This window comes from Drosophila suzukii, chromosome 3 (genome assembly GCF_043229965.1).
Source record: "Drosophila suzukii chromosome 3, CBGP_Dsuzu_IsoJpt1.0, whole genome shotgun sequence".
NCBI classification, from domain to species: Eukaryota; Metazoa; Arthropoda; class Insecta; order Diptera; family Drosophilidae; genus Drosophila; species Drosophila suzukii.
Window position 1 is genome coordinate 2,142,517 of NC_092082.1, and position 15,049 is coordinate 2,157,565.

General features: G+C 47.5%; 4 protein-coding genes across 5 annotated transcripts; 2 read left to right on the forward strand and 2 right to left on the reverse strand.

The window, feature by feature from the left end:
- Window positions 1–673: 673 nt before the first annotated feature.
- Window positions 674–2,968, reverse strand: HBS1 (translation elongation factor EF-1alpha (GTPase) HBS1). Its single transcript, XM_017078990.4, has one exon. The coding sequence runs from the start codon at window positions 2,819–2,821 to the stop codon at window positions 803–805; it is 2,019 nt and encodes a 672-aa protein (XP_016934479.2). The 5' UTR covers window positions 2,822–2,968; the 3' UTR covers window positions 674–802.
- A 670-nt stretch (window positions 2,969–3,638) lies between these two features.
- On the forward strand, window positions 3,639–6,999 carry LOC108013244 (transmembrane protein 134). Its single transcript, XM_017078991.4, has 2 exons — window positions 3,639–4,122; window positions 5,472–6,999. The coding sequence occupies exons 1-2, from the start codon at window positions 3,959–3,961 to the stop codon at window positions 5,821–5,823; spliced, it is 516 nt and encodes a 171-aa protein (XP_016934480.1). The 5' UTR covers window positions 3,639–3,958; the 3' UTR covers window positions 5,824–6,999.
- Window positions 7,000–8,332: 1,333 nt separating this feature from the next.
- LOC108013404 (translation initiation factor IF-2) lies at window positions 8,333–10,310 on the forward strand. The gene is made up of 2 exons (XM_017079258.4): window positions 8,333–8,747; window positions 8,806–10,310. The coding sequence occupies exons 1-2, from the start codon at window positions 8,681–8,683 to the stop codon at window positions 10,239–10,241; spliced, it is 1,503 nt and encodes a 500-aa protein (XP_016934747.2). The 5' UTR covers window positions 8,333–8,680; the 3' UTR covers window positions 10,242–10,310.
- On the reverse strand, window positions 10,250–14,870 carry dre4 (SPT16 homolog, facilitates chromatin remodeling subunit dre4). 2 transcript variants are annotated; one of them, XM_017079256.4, is made up of 9 exons: window positions 14,683–14,870; window positions 14,286–14,549; window positions 13,924–14,223; window positions 12,682–13,859; window positions 11,759–12,625; window positions 11,438–11,700; window positions 11,221–11,374; window positions 11,009–11,122; window positions 10,250–10,594 (listed from the first exon to the last, which is right to left on the reverse strand). In XM_017079256.4, the coding sequence occupies exons 1-9, from the start codon at window positions 14,749–14,751 to the stop codon at window positions 10,438–10,440; spliced, it is 3,366 nt and encodes a 1,121-aa protein (XP_016934745.2). In that variant the 5' UTR covers window positions 14,752–14,870; the 3' UTR covers window positions 10,250–10,437. The 2 variants fall into 2 exon arrangements, with proteins under 2 accessions (XP_016934745.2, XP_016934746.2); XM_017079257.4 differs by lacking the exon at window positions 11,009–11,122 and having other exon boundaries at window positions 14,683–14,869.
- Between the last annotated feature and the right edge of the window lie 179 nt (window positions 14,871–15,049).

Below are 15,049 nucleotides of genomic sequence, written 5' to 3' on the forward strand. Positions count from 1 at the left end.
TTATTAGATTAATTAAATTTGAATTTAAAAATTATACATTATTGTTAAATTAATTTGTATAATAGGAATAATAGGTATTCTGAACAGCCATATGAACAAGAAAGTGAAACTAAAAATACAGTAAGCGTTCGGTAAAGTAAATTACAAAATTTAACAATTTAAAAAATTCAATTTTTTAAAGAAATAATATAAATTATATTGAAAAACAACATTTTTAATTTTGGAAATATTACAGTATAATGAAGTGAATTCTAGGCTTTAGTCTATAGAGTACTGTATAAAACATTTAAAAAGTGAGAACTAAATGAATCAACAGTTTGCCGAATTACTAAAACTCCCAAATTAGAGATATATGTATATATGATTCATCGCAATCCTATTTTTCCAAATGGTTCTTAACATAAAAGAACAAAAATATTTTTTATCGTATTGCATTGCTAAATTTATATAAATTCCACAAAACAATTTAGATTCCCACAAAAAATGATTGTTTTAAATGACTCAAAAAATGCTTGCAAATACATATTTAAAATAATATTCGTTTAATGTGATTCATTTGATGATAAGTATTATAAAATAACAAAAATTTCAGAAAAAAAGTTAAAGATTGCCAGAAAACAAAATACACTCAGATGCATTTTAGATTCCCCTTAAATAAAGAAACTATAATCTATCGTGTCAATTCCACTTCTTCAACGTCTTTTTCGATTTAATCAATTCACATAAACTATGTATATTTAGCAAAACAACATAAGGTAATATCTAACTAAAATTTCGTACAAAATTCAGCACGGTCGTTGCCCTAGCGGATCTTGGTGACCATCCCAGCGGCAATGGTGACGCCCGCCACGCGAAGCATCACACGTCCCAGCTCCTTGAAGTCGGCATACCGCTCGATGCAGATGGGTCTGCTGGTCTCCAACTCCACCAGGGCACACGAGTTGTTGCCCAGGCAGCGTGGCTTCTTCTTGACCACCTCGCCGGTGCTCTTGTGGATCGAGGCGGTCAGCTTGCTGACCACGGCGGGCTCTATAAGGGATTGGTGGTGCAGCAGCACGGGGAATCCCATGGTAATGGGGACCTTGACGTTGAACACGATGATGCGGGCCTGGAATCGGGTGGTCACGGGAATGGGCGTCTGGGGATCGCAAATGATGCAGCCGACAGCGACGTTGTTAATGTCCAGGGCAGGCAGGGTGACGGAGACCTGATCGCCGGCGAAAACACTAGTCTGTGGGAAGTCGTTCATGGCCAGCGACTTGACCTGCGCCTGCTCCCGGCTGGCGCCCACCAGTACCTTGTCATTCAAGCACAGCACTCCGGTTTCCACTCGACCCGAAATGCAAAATCCCGAGCCAGTGCCCTTGTAAATATCCGAAACGGACATGCGCAGCGGTCTGTCGATGGCTCTTTCGGGGATCTTAAATTTCTCTATGACGTCGAGCAGGTGCGGACCATTGTACCAGCTGGTCAGGGCGGGTTCCTGGGCCTTCTTGGTGAGATTCTCGCCGGTCAGCCCGGAGCAGGGCGTGAAACTCACATCGGACTCCTTGAAGCCTGCTTGCTTGAGGAAGGACTTTAGCTTGGTCACAATCTCCGTGAAGCGCTCCTGCGACCAGCCTACGGTGTCCAGTTTGTTGATGATCACGCCCAGCTGGTTAACGCCAAGGGAGCGCACAAGGATGGCATGTTCCCTGGTCTGCCCGCCGAGCTCAAAGCCGGATTCAAACTCCCCTCTGGTGGCATCCACAACCAGGAGAGCCACATCCGCCTGCGTAGCACCGGATATCATGTTCGGAATAAAGTCCTTGTGCCCTGGAGCATCCAGCAGTGTGACGATCTTTGTCTTGGTCTCGATGCGCGACTGGCCCACGTCCATGGTGATGCCGCGGGCGCGCTCCTCGCCCGTTTCGTCCAGCACCCAGGCGTACATGAAGCTCTGCTTGCCCAGCTTCTTGGACTCCTGTTCGTGCTTGTGCATCACGCGCTGCGAGACGTTGCCAGTGTCGTAGAGTAGATGTCCCATCAGTGTGCTCTTCCCTGCGTCTACATGGCCAATGACGATCATGTGGATGTGACTCTTTTGGTCGGCCCGCTCCTTCTCGTACAGCTGGCGGGCGTTGCGCAGGGCCTGCTCCTTTGAGACCTTGAAGAGGGTCGCCGAGCTGCGAGAAATGTCGTCGCCGCCAATGTCGACAGGAGTGTTTCTGCCCGAGACCGAGGGCGATGAGGGCACCTTGGGCGAGGGTATTTCAAAGCCTCGGCGGGGCTCCTTAAGGCTTATTTTCGGCGGCGGCGTGGGCGCCGTTTTGCTGGTGGATTTCGGCAGCACTGGAGCGGGAGCAGCGGGCACCTTGATCCGGCTCGCAGCGGGCTTGGCAGACGACTTCTTGGCAGTCTCTTCGTTTAAGATCTCGTCCAGGATCTTTTGCATGTCGTAGTCGAACTTCATGGAGGTCTCCACGATGCGGCGCTCGGAGACGGCGTCGCCCACCACGCTGCGCACCTCGTCCACGCAGGAGCTCAGCTTGGCCTGCTCAATCTCGTCCAGCTGTGGCATCTGGAAGCTCTCGGAGTCACGGCGGGCCTTCTCGAAGGCGGCCTCCTCGTCCTCGTCGTCCTCCTCCTCCTGGATGTCCTTGTTCTTGCTGATGAACGCCGAAATGCTCTGCTGGCCACGGGCTCGATCGTAGAGCCACTGCTGGGCATCCGTGGGCGAGATGCTGAGGTGGTCGTCCTCCACCGAGTGCCCGTAGATGTCGTCGTACCCGTCGTACTCGTCGTTGTAGTCCATGGTGCGCACTATCCTGTGGCGCGACATCTTGGAGTACTCTGTATTTCACAATTTTCAGAAAAGGGTCAGAATTTCATCAAAATATTTTCGAGGTGCGCTCAGGTGTGCCTGTCTTTTTGGAGGTTTGGTATTTTGCGGTATTTACATCGGGCGATTCGAAGTATTCGATTCCTGCAAGGTATCGATATTGTTACTGAATAGGAGACGCTTTCGATTGGTTTGACACTGAACTCAAATGCATTTTGTTTTCTAAATTACTGGTTCGAATAAATCTGGGAGTGACAACCGTTATTATTTATGTTCATTTTCATTCATTAAAGAGGTACAGAGAAGAAAAAATAGTTTGCCTTCAATCGAACGTTTAAAAATGAGCGCCAAATTATTATGCTCGAGTTAGCAGAGCAACAGGTATTTTGTTATGTCAATAAGATTTCTAGAAACATATATCTTTATTCTTTGGCTTACAAAACTTTGTTTTATTTACCAAAACTAGTTACTATTTTTATCGATTGGCAATGCATGGTAGTGTGAAAGACGTGAATAATGGGACCCTGTGAACAGGCTATTATGGAAATTACTGCAAACGGCCCCCGCAAGGTATTCAGCCACCCCCGCCGAACGGTCACACTTTGAATGTGAGAAAGTTGTCTTTTGTGTCGCGTCTTTGTCTTTCCTCTTTGTCCTCTCTTTCTCAGAGAGAGCCATCTCCCATCTTGCATCTCCCTTTTTTACTGAGGCTGTCTCCCTTTTTTACTGACACTTACGTTGCCTTACGTTTTGCCGCCACTTACGTTTTTCTTACGTAAAAGAAAAACACTGAACGGTCACACTTTGAATCTGAGAAATTTGTCTTTTGTGTCAAAAAAAAAAACACTTGAAAACACTGAAAAGAAAAACACTTTTGCAACGATTACGGGCAGCGGAAACGAGTGCAAAACAGTGCGAATTCGGAGTGCGCGACCATGCAGGCGGGGCAGCACTAAGTCGGAGCCGCATTTACCCCGATCTCGGCCGTATTTCGGAGCCAACGTTGGCAGCCCGTATCCGAATCTGAATCTCGATCGCAGTCTCGTTTATTATTAAACAACGGACAGCAGGAAAAGCAGGGAAGGGGAACCAGAACCACAACCAGAACGCAGAGAACCCAAATCCAAGCCAGGAAAGATGTACAACAACGGGGCCAGGGGCTTCTCCATACACGACGCCTTCGAGGAGGAGACCGACGAGGCGATACGCGTCTATGGGTCCACCGTGATATCCACGCCCATGAGGGGCGGCAAGCAAGGTCGCTCCACCGAAGACGTGTCCATACGGATTCAGGATCCCAAGTGAGTGGGCAGGGATCTGCTGGAAACAGGTCTTTGGTCTGCCTGCGTGGGCACACCACCGATTATTGGCACCATTTTCCCAGCTTTGTGCCAAACAAGGAGTTCTGTGATTCCGGTTATTGTTATTGTGCTTTTGTGTTTATAATACACACCGCATACAGCTGTGCATCTGGTGTTCTATGATGTGGTAGTGCCGACTTCCTTATTCCCGCCGGAAGCACCTGAATCAGTTGGCCAAGCGGCGCGTGCGTGATGGATAGCTTAGCCTATACCGTCTATTGCCCCTATACCTTCTCGCATAGCCATTCCATTAGCCATGCATGGCGTGTCGCAACCACAGAAACGACTTGTAATTATGGGGATTATAAATGCAGACGTCCAGCCTAATTTGGCATTCAATTGTAAAAATCATTGCGCATAAATTTCGTCATAAGGGTTTCTTGCTTGCTTCTCGAGGGGATCAAGTGGAGACGGAGGCGGAGGAGGAGGTGGCCTTCGCCTGCGGTCAGCTGGAACCAGTTAGCGAGCCCAGCAAGCCAACCGATTGAACTTGTCGGGCTTCTCTTGCCAATATAACCAAGTGGTAAACGCAAAAGTGATTGCGTCTCGCTTTTGGCGGCAATCCAACCCCGCGATAACCCCTCTAAATGGTTGATAAGGGTCCTAAAGTCCAATATTTAACAAAGCTGGGGCACAAGTCAATTATTTCTCAGGCATTTAGACTTTTAGCTCGGCTAGATATGACCAAACACAGCAAAATCATCATTATACCGCGATAAACCGCAAACCTGTTTTGGAAGAAGCCAAATAATTGGGCTATTCACTAGACTAACGAAAGATCATCTCTTAAGGCGCCAGAAAACATTGTACAATCTCGGATTACCATTAATATGATTTTTTGGGTATTTAAACATGTGATCATTTTGTTATTAAGCTTGCATCATTAACAGAAGCTTATGCATAGTTTTTTATATTATTTGTTTTCGGAATTTGATGTGTTGGTGATTCAGTGCCATTGTTTTTAAATGTTTGTAAACAATTTGTCCATTAGCTATTTCAAAAGATTAATCATCAATTTATCTTATTACACTTTGGGGAGTTGGACTGTATTATTCTCATCCAATATAAACTACCTTCAGATCCAGTTTACTACCTATTAACTTACAATTTATCATACAAAAGAGTTGAACCATGAAAATCAAAAGCAGTTAATGCATGTTTCTGCAGAAACCCTTTTGAAATAAGTGGGTCAAGCCATCGGTGCTGAAAACCGGCTTTAATTATACAGCCCCCAAGGCTATTAAAAGCTCTTCCTTTCAACTGGCTGCCCATCTCTTCTCTCTCCCTAGGGGCTACAACAAGTACGCCGAGGACACAACCTCCAGGGACAGCGATTCGCTCATCCAGGAGTACGGCAACCTGCCCACGGAGGAGACCAACACATACTGCTGGCGGCATCCCAAAGTGCGCGAGAACTGGCGCACCGTGCTGGCCGCCTTCACACTGCTGGTCGTGGGCACGGGCCTCTTTGTGATGGGCACCTTCGCCATCGCCGATCCGCAGAACACGTCGCAGGGAGTCGTGTTCTTCGTGGCCGGACTGATCTGCTTCATACCCGGAGCCTACCACGTCGTGTACATCTGGCTGGCAGCCAAGGGATATCGAGGGTTCGACTTCTACCACCTGCCGCTGTTCACATAAGCATCTGGACAAATGGGCAGTTCAACTGGTTGATCCAAGGACAGGATGGAGCAGGATAGTGATGGGCGATCGGAGACCCCCTCCCCATCTATAAATATAAATCTGTGTGTTTGTTTATACTTGTATAAACAACTTATTTTCTATTTCCTAATCGTAAATAACCCAAAACTCGGTTTGTGTAACGTCCTTTTTGTGTTTAGCGGCAAAAATTTCGTTTAGACAAAGAACCCCGCCCCCCTAAAACCCGAATCGAAATCTAGCAATATATATAGATTATATATTTTACAATATTTTCTATTATGTACTCGGTAAAGTGTTTTGTATACCCCGATCCAACCCCAAAAAGTGCAAAACATTCATACGTACACTCGAAATTTATTTAAACAAAAGAGAAAAACAAACGAAAGACTTTGTATATGATGCTAACATGTTGAGGAAGCGCTAGAGTTATAATGTATACTATATATAATTGTAATTGTAATTTATTGAAATTTAATTGCACCAAAAACGCTGGCAAGCGTACGAAAATGTTTTACGATTTTCAAAACCAACACTCAAAAACAAAAAAAGATTAACCGTACACCCACGAATCTATGTATATGATTAGTGAGCGTCTGTCCAGGGATGCGCCTTAAAGAACTAGATCTAGACTTTAGTCAACGTCGAATTATGATTATGTTTAAACTTGAAACTTAATCGAAAGCAGCGGGAATCTTCTCGAGCAACCATGATAATACCAAGCTACTAGTGATGTAAGACGATGCGCCGATATTGCAATACGTTCTTTTATGGCTATATAGTGATGACGCGTCTCTTTTCCGCTGACCTTTGCCCCCGTCCTCTAATGAAATTACTTCTCACAGTCATCCACATTTCTGAAAACCAATCACACACACCTCATCTGCCGTTTAGTTGTTAATGTCGTATAATTTCTTTTTTAAGAAATGCTGAATATGGTTGTATTAAAACAAAAATAATTATTACACGCAAAAAAACCATAAAAAACGAAAAAAAAGAATAAATATACTTAAAACACATAAATACGATTTATGGCTAATACAGGACTCCTTTTTTTCCAAAATTTACACAAAACCTTATTTGTAGATTTAACTTTGTGACTTTTGTATGTATTTTCCCATTGAATGTTGGTTTTTATTCGAATTAAACATATTATTTACAAAGTTGAGTTTGTTTTTATTAAGGGCGACTTTTTTACTTATCTGTAACAATGCTATGATTAAATACCCCATATTTTATCAATTTAACGTGACTTATCGTTTCTTATTTTTATTTAATTACTTTTTTAGCAGTCTCTTCTGGGAATTGACTTCATTTCTTTACGCAGCTTTAATTAAGCGATAAATTGTATCTTTCTTTTGCGGCATGCCCATTGAACTGTACCAGAATCATTATCAAGTTCACCCCCAACAAGTCCACAGTGCGTTTCAAAGCTGTAAGATAACAGGGATAGGGGTATGATTATTCCAGACGGAAGCTATGACTTGTTTTATTTTAATGTATTTAAAGAATTTTAATTAGTCGTATTAAGTTTTGATGTCCCATTTAAATCCCATTCATATATTTCTTCATGAGCCATTTGCGATTACGCTATATAACATTTCCTTTCCTAGCTGACCTTGCTCTATTAATTTTTTGATAACCCTGCAATTATGGGGGCACTTGGCCTTTGTCATACAGTCACGAAACGCACTGTCGGCCTGCTCCAACTTCATGTCTTAACCAATCCCAAACTCCTCTTGGATTAATGGATTCGGCTGCCTTCGGCTAATGGCAATGCAAACGAGTTCAGATGAAGTGAAATGTTTGAAACAATCAAATCGGCAATGGAATAGGATAGATACTTGATACTTGCTCAATATACGAAGTTAACGACGGCTCTAATAGGTTAATTATATTGGTGTTGTGCGCCTCTCCGAATCGATTATTTTTGTAGCCTTTGACTTATTTGAATTGTATTTAAATAATTGTTGCCTCGACTCCATTCGATTCGATTTTGATCCGAACCGATTTGTTTCGCCTCGGTTCGACCGTTGATGATTAAGCTTTAAATGTGCTTAGCGAAGTAAGTGTGGAAATGGAATAAAGTGCATGGAAATTAAACGCCAAACAATGTTTGTTAATTTTCCCCCTCCTCAAAATATGCAGCCCCTGGCAGATGTGGGTAGTATACTATTTTGGGGGCTTGTACCTGTACAAGTTGGTTATCTTTTTGAGGTACATCACACCCTTAACCTTATCTATCCCATTATCATTTATCAGTTTAACATAATTTCTTTCATATTTGTGTATAGGTAGGCCATTACTATATAGAGACTATTATTTTTTTAAAATTGATCCAGTTTTTAGATAAATGCTGTCTTACTTTAGACCTTCTGAAACATTTCCTGCAATATATATACCCCTTAAGGTATGCATTTCTGTATATTATAACTTTTCCTTATATTAATTTTAAAATAAATACTTGAGCAAATAAGGTACATTTCCGCTCAATCCCCTTATGGGCAACCCAAAACTGGTACCTTTCCCATCGCCGCCTTTCCAGATAGACAATTTGTCACCGGGCATCGATCAAACACGGGACATCCGAGTGGCCTGGCAACGGGCGCCATTGAAACCAGGATGGCAGGCCATAACCGCAGGGGAGCGGAGTGGAGCCGCTAATGTCTGGAGTGCACATCCAAGTTCATTAGTCTCGGATGGGTGCGGAAAAACTGCTCGGCACGAAATGGAAAGTTTTGGCAAAGTTTCCCTCTGGTGAATCGTCGTCGTCGTAAATCGCAGTGCGAAAAGCAGAAGGAGGGTCTTCTAAAAATATCCCGGCACTCGAAGGCAATCGATGTGCCCGCAGCTGGCAGAGATGGGCGAACGCGAGCCGGAGTCGGACGAGGACTGCGAGGTGTATTGTAAGTCGATCCCTGTAAGTCGCCAGCAACATGTCTCTACTTATGGATTACTCCGCAGTCCTAAAGCCAGTCAACGAGTACAACATTGTGGACAGGATCAAGGAGGCCAACAAGGAGCTCTTCGCGCCGGACGACGAGGCTTCGAATGGCAATGGCAAGGTGACCAAGGTGAAGTTCGCCCTCAATCTGGAGGATTATGAGCCCACGGAGGAACAGAAGGACCCGAGTCCCAGTCCGCCCGATGAGCTGCTGGAGCAGTTGACGCAGCTGAAGCTGAAGCCAATTGCAGAGGAGGAGCCACCAGCAGCAGCTTCAGAAGTGCCCAAGGAGGTGGAGGAGCCACCCCCGGCGGAGGAACCAGAAGTAGAGGAGGTGGAGGAGGAGATATGCGAGGAAATCCTGGAATTAAGTGAGGTTCCCCCACAAGAGCCTGCGGTCCCAGAAACCATTCCCATAGAGGATGAGGATGAGGACGAGGACGAAGACGACTTCTCCGGTGTGGATGAGGCAGATCTGGATGATGATTCTCCCGCGAAGGATTCCTCCACTCCCGCCTCCCAACTAAGGCAGAGCACCTTCGACCAGGATGACTCCGATCAGAAGAGCCTAACCAATCTGCTAACAGAGTCCGATTGCGAGGAGGAGGAGCGCACCTTAAACGAGGCTCGTCAGAAGTTGAGGGACGCCTACAAGAATCTGTATAAAACGCTGGATTCCAAGCAGCAGGCCACCATTGACAGGTTGACGGGAGCAGAGGTTGAAGTTCCACTGCCGGCGCCTATGGCTGCTCCAGTCGAAGCCGCCGCCGACGAGGAGGACGACCTATCCATCATCGTGGCCAGTTATATTCCCGATGACTTCGAGCTCAACGAGCAGAGCATTTACTACAAGAAGGAAGAGTCCGATCAGGTCAAGGGATCCTGCACCACATGTCCCAAGGCTACTTCCAAAACCTTCTTTTCCTCGCGCAGCTTCAGCTTTCGACGTCGGTCCAAACCCACGCCGACGCTATCCTCTGCTGCTTCTACGACATCGCCCTCCATCCGGATGAACTACAAGATCTGCTGCGAGCACCGGCATTCGATTCAGGGCAAGTTACCCCGGTACACGGGCTACATGTCCGAGTACGGACTGACTGCCCAGCAACTCCAGCGCCGGGATCAGCAGCTGCGGCGGAAGCAACGCTTCTCCATGGAGCAGACCGTCAACCGCAACGAGCAGGAGCTGAAGAAGATGCAGGACAACGAGCGGGCCTTCACCACCTGGCTGAAGAACAAGATGCGCTATCCGATCAACAAGACGCGCAACATGTTTGATGCGCACAAGAGGCGGGGCAGTGTGGCCGCCGCCGGAAGTCCCCGCCAGCACCATCCGCAAGCGCACCCAAATCTTCACCAGGAGCAAGAGCAGCGCGGTGGACGTCGGAGGCGGCGACATGACAGCGGGGAGGAGGTGCACGCCTTTCGACACCTCCTCGGCAGCTGGAACAAGTAGTAGTAATGTAGTTCTTACATTAGTTTATTACATAAATGTATATCGTATTATATTTAATTTGTAATACAACTTTTGAAGCGCGAAAAATGAGGGGGCGGGGATCGGAGTGGGCGGGTCTTTTAACAGATAGACAATGATAACAGGAGAGTTAGATTACGATCCGAGTGTCGCTCAAGAAGGTTTAAAGAAACTTCCTCTAATGACGCGACTTCTTCGACTTGTGGCCATTGTCGCGACTGTCCTCGCGCGACCGTTTGCGATCCTTGTCCTTGCTGCTGCTCTTGTGTCCGGACGACGAGGAGGAATGATGCTTGTCCCGGCTGTGGTACTTATCCTTGGACGATTTCGATGGGCTTTAAAGACAGGAGTTTCGGAAAGTGTAAAGCAATGTCTTTGAGGGAATAGAATTGTGGTAACAAAATTTTGAGCAAGCAAAAGTGTGATGTCTGTTTCTTTGCTGAAATAAAAATCTTCAATAATAATTTCGAAAACCAAAACCAATCGATCAATTAAAAAAAAATACATACAATTTTACAACCGAAAGTCAAAGGGAATTTTGGTGTCTCTAATATAATCTTTTGAAACCAAAACTATTAAGTAATCAATTTTAAAATATGATACCAAATCAGACCAGAATTTACTTGAAAAACTTATTGAACGATCAATAAAGAGTGTGGAATTTGTGGTGTGTGAAATGATTATGTGGAATGCACTTGCGTTAGGCCTTATGGTTGGGTATTAAGTGTTTGGGGCTTTCGATAACAAACCTAGATGAGCTGCCATGTTTGGAGCTGGAGGATTTTAAATGCGAAGAGGAGGAGGAGTTCGACTTATGCTTTTTACTGTGCGACGACGATCGAGCCTCCTCGCGGTCGCGGCGACTGTGTTGGGTGTAAAATGGGGTAATTGATATAGATAAGACGGCGGAAATCTCGGATAGTCACACTTCTAGGGTGGACGATCGGATCGGTGCTCATACCTGTGCTTTGAACTCTTGCCGTGCTTCTTGGACTCGAATTTGCCGTTGCGTGGCTTGTCGTCGGTGGCGTAATCGTGGTTCCGGTCCTCCTCGGCGGCCTCGCGCTCCAAATCGGACCAGTCCTTGCCGGATTCCTCATCAGAACCAAGGTCCTCTGGAAAAATTAAGACAACAAATGTTAAAAACAATATTGAACGGAGGTTGGTTACGGTTATACCATCGCTTTCTTCGCTGTCTTCCGATGCCTCTGAGTACTCGGAATCCTCGTCCGACTCCTCATCCGATTCGGCATCTGTGGGATTGTAGGCTTCGTCCTCTTCGGACTCTGCTGTTTCGTTCTCGCCCTCGCTACCCGACTCCGGGTCCAGGAAAGTCCAGCCGCCTTGGTCGAAGAATCCCTCGGGATCGTCTGTGATGGTCTTCATGATCTTTTGCCAGTTCAGGGACTGAACACCCTCCGAATATCGAATGTCGCAGGAGCTAAATGATACAGATTAATACAAATCCCATTCAAAACGTGGATAAAAAAAAAACTTACTTTAGCCACTCCTTGACGTGATCCAGCATGTTCATGGGAATTGCGTTCACCATGGCCACCTTCTTGTTGTACTCCTTGAACACGAAAATCATGTCGAAGTTGCGCAGATGGAACTGAACTCGCTCAAAGTGCACCAGCTCCACGTCGTCCAGCGTGATGACGAATGGCGGCCATTCTGTGAGATTGACCAGCGATCCCGAGGTGGGCTGCAGCGTTACGGTGCTGCGGAATGGGGCTCCGGGGAAGCCCAGCTCACGGAACGGCGTGTCGAACTCCACGATCGACTTGGTCATTGTTTCCACCTTCTCACAGAAGCTCTTGAAGGCCGTCTTCAGCTTGTGGCGCAGCTCTCGTTCCGCCTGCTCGGCCGCCAAATCGTCGCGGTCGTGCATGTGCTGGTGCTTTCCCAGATCCGTGGTGATCTCGCCCACCTCCGTGTAGAACTGCACATCCACGTGTTTCTTCTTGCCAAACATGATGGCGTACTTCAGGTGGAAATGCAGTAGGATGATCATCTCGCCGTCGCAGGGCTGGAAAAAGGCGCTCTTGATGTTGTTGTACAGGATGTCCACCTTGTCGCCCCGCACGGAAATGTAGCGGAATCCATTGGTGTGCGCCTCCAGGCTGCCCGTCATGCGCTTGGTCACGATGTTGGGCCGAATGTACAGATCCTTCAGCTTGGGATTGCCCTTGTTCTGGGACAGAATGAGCGTGTCCTGCTTCACGAGGTCCTCCTTCTCCCGTTCTTCCGCCTCGCGGGTCTTGAAGCGCTTCTGAACCTCCTTGATCAGGCGGAAGGCGTTGTTCAGATTCGCAGATGGGGCGCCCACCTCACCGTGTTCCTTGACGTTGGAGCTGCGGTAGGTGCTGTGGGATAAAATGTATCGTTAGTTGTAGTTACAGCATACGTTTCTATTACTCACACTTCCTTGACGAACGTGGCCTCCGGCTGAGGATAGAGTCCGCCCTCGTTGCGACCCATTGTGGCGCCAGGATGAAAGAAGTTGATTCGCAAATACGTGTATTCACCCTCCACCGACTGCGAGATGTTCTTGATGGTCGATATGTGGAACGGCACCTGGATGCCGAACACGGGCATTATGACGGTCTCGTACTTTTTGTCCACGTACAGCTTGAGCTCCTTGACCTCCGGCTCGCGCGGCATCTGGCTGATGGACTTGTAGGAGACGGTGTTCTTGCGCACCTTCTCTACCTCCTTGGAGTTGCCTTGCTTGGCCAGTCGATCCTTGGCGCGCTCGTTCAGCTGCTGGGCGAGCTCGCGCTGGTGCTCCTTCCGCTTCTCCTCCGTGTTGATCTCGTTACGCAGCTTGGACTCCAGCACAGCATTGCGCTTGGACCGACCCAGAATCTCGGTGCCCTGATCCTCCTTCGCGGCCTTTTTGTCATCCACATCCTCCTCGTCGCTGTCGTCCTTAATGAAGATGCCCACGTTTTTGATCTTCTTCTTGGACGGGGTCATCACACTGGCCGGGGACTGTTCGCCGACCAGGACAGTGTCCCCGATGAAGAGGGCGTAGTTTTTGCCCTCCTTATCGGTGGCATCGGGGTTGATCAGATTCGAGATGCCCACGTGCAGGTTAAAGACCATGTTCTTCTTCAGCAGCGCCTGGCACTTGGGTCCGATGACAATAGAGTTCTCCCGGAACTCCAGGCCCATGGCGAAGCCGAAGCTCTTGGGCAGGTTGTCCACCATCTTGGGCTTCTCCTTCTTGACGTACTCCAGCGTCTTTTCGTAGACGTCGCACAGCTTGGTGCCCGGCACCAGCAGCTTGAGGATCTCCTCCTGCACACTTACCAGAAATGTGTAGTTCTCCTGCATGGCCTCGGTGGGATTGACCAGGAAGGTGCGCGAGATATTTGAGCAGTAGGACTTGTAGCGGGCGCCCAGAGAGCAAACGATCACGCCGAAGTGCAGGGGATTCTTGTCCGCCACGGCCGAGAACTTCAGGCTGTAGACGCCTCCCGACTGGATGATGGGTGGATAGGCCATGTCCAGGAGTCTGGGGTCCAGGCCACTGGTGTACTTCTTCTCGCCAATGGCCGTCTCGCAGCCATCTGAGAGCTTGTTGTGCTTGACTTTCTGCGTGGATTAAGTAGTTTGGATGAGTATAAGGAAACTTACTAACTCTTTAGACGGAACTCACCCTATCTGAATCAATAATATCCATGATCTCATCTTTCAAGTACTTGTTGAAAATGTCCATGGACACTAGCGATGCCTTGCGTATGTTGTTGATCTCCGACTCGTCCTTGGGACACATCAGGTAGGCTATAATCGTGCTGATGTCCACATGCTCGAACTTTGAGGCCGTGAGGCACTTTTTCCACGCCTCGCTGAACTCGCCGGGGTAGGCGTCTTTGGTGAAGACGCCCAGGCGCTTGCCCTTCTTGGAGTTCTGTAGCGCCTTGATGAGCTTCTCAAAGTTGCCCTGGTCCTTGTCGGTCTTTGGGTGGATAGATTGGAGGGATTAGAGTTTTATAACCTAAAAAATTACCAGCAACTCACCCGATCCCTTACTAACAGCTTGATCTCCGGAAAACCCTCTTCCGTGATGTTTTGTGTCTGCTTCAGGAACTCTATTTTTTTCTTGCTGGTGAGAAAGTATATGGCATCCGAGGCGAAGACCGAGATGGTGTCCGTCAGCTCGTAGCCGAGGAGCCACAGCTGCAGGGCCATGGACTTGGAGTACAGCACGTCCTCCTCGACGCCCACCACGCTCATAATGCAGTCCAGATTGCTGAGGGCGTCATCGTGCCCGATGCTGGGGGCCTTTTGGAAGACAAAGAGGCTGAGATAAGGTTTGCTGGACTATTTCACCACGCCTGCCAATGCGCCATTGGCGCGGGGCTCCTGGGGTCAGGCAAACCGGAGATTGGCATCGCCGACCGGCGGACGCACTCACCCTCCACTCTGTATATAGGCGCTTCACGCGGCGCACGAACGCCTCCTTGTCCAGCACAAAGCTCGACATCTTGCCGCGGGTCAGTGGGTGGTTGTCGTTGCAGTTGAACTTAATAAATACAAAAATACAAAATAATCAAGAATTGCAAAATTCCACCGGATAAAAAAATTGTGGCGCGGCGAAGAAGAAGAAGAGCAGGCGTCAGCGTGAGCGGGGAAATACTGATTTTGCAAATACCAGAAATAAACCGGAAACATACCGAAAACATTCCGAGCGGTCAGGCTGAAAAAATGGGTGGGTGTATCGGCTGTAAGGAGGTTGTACTCGCTATTAGTAGGGTGTATCCGTTTTTGCGCAACACTGAGAA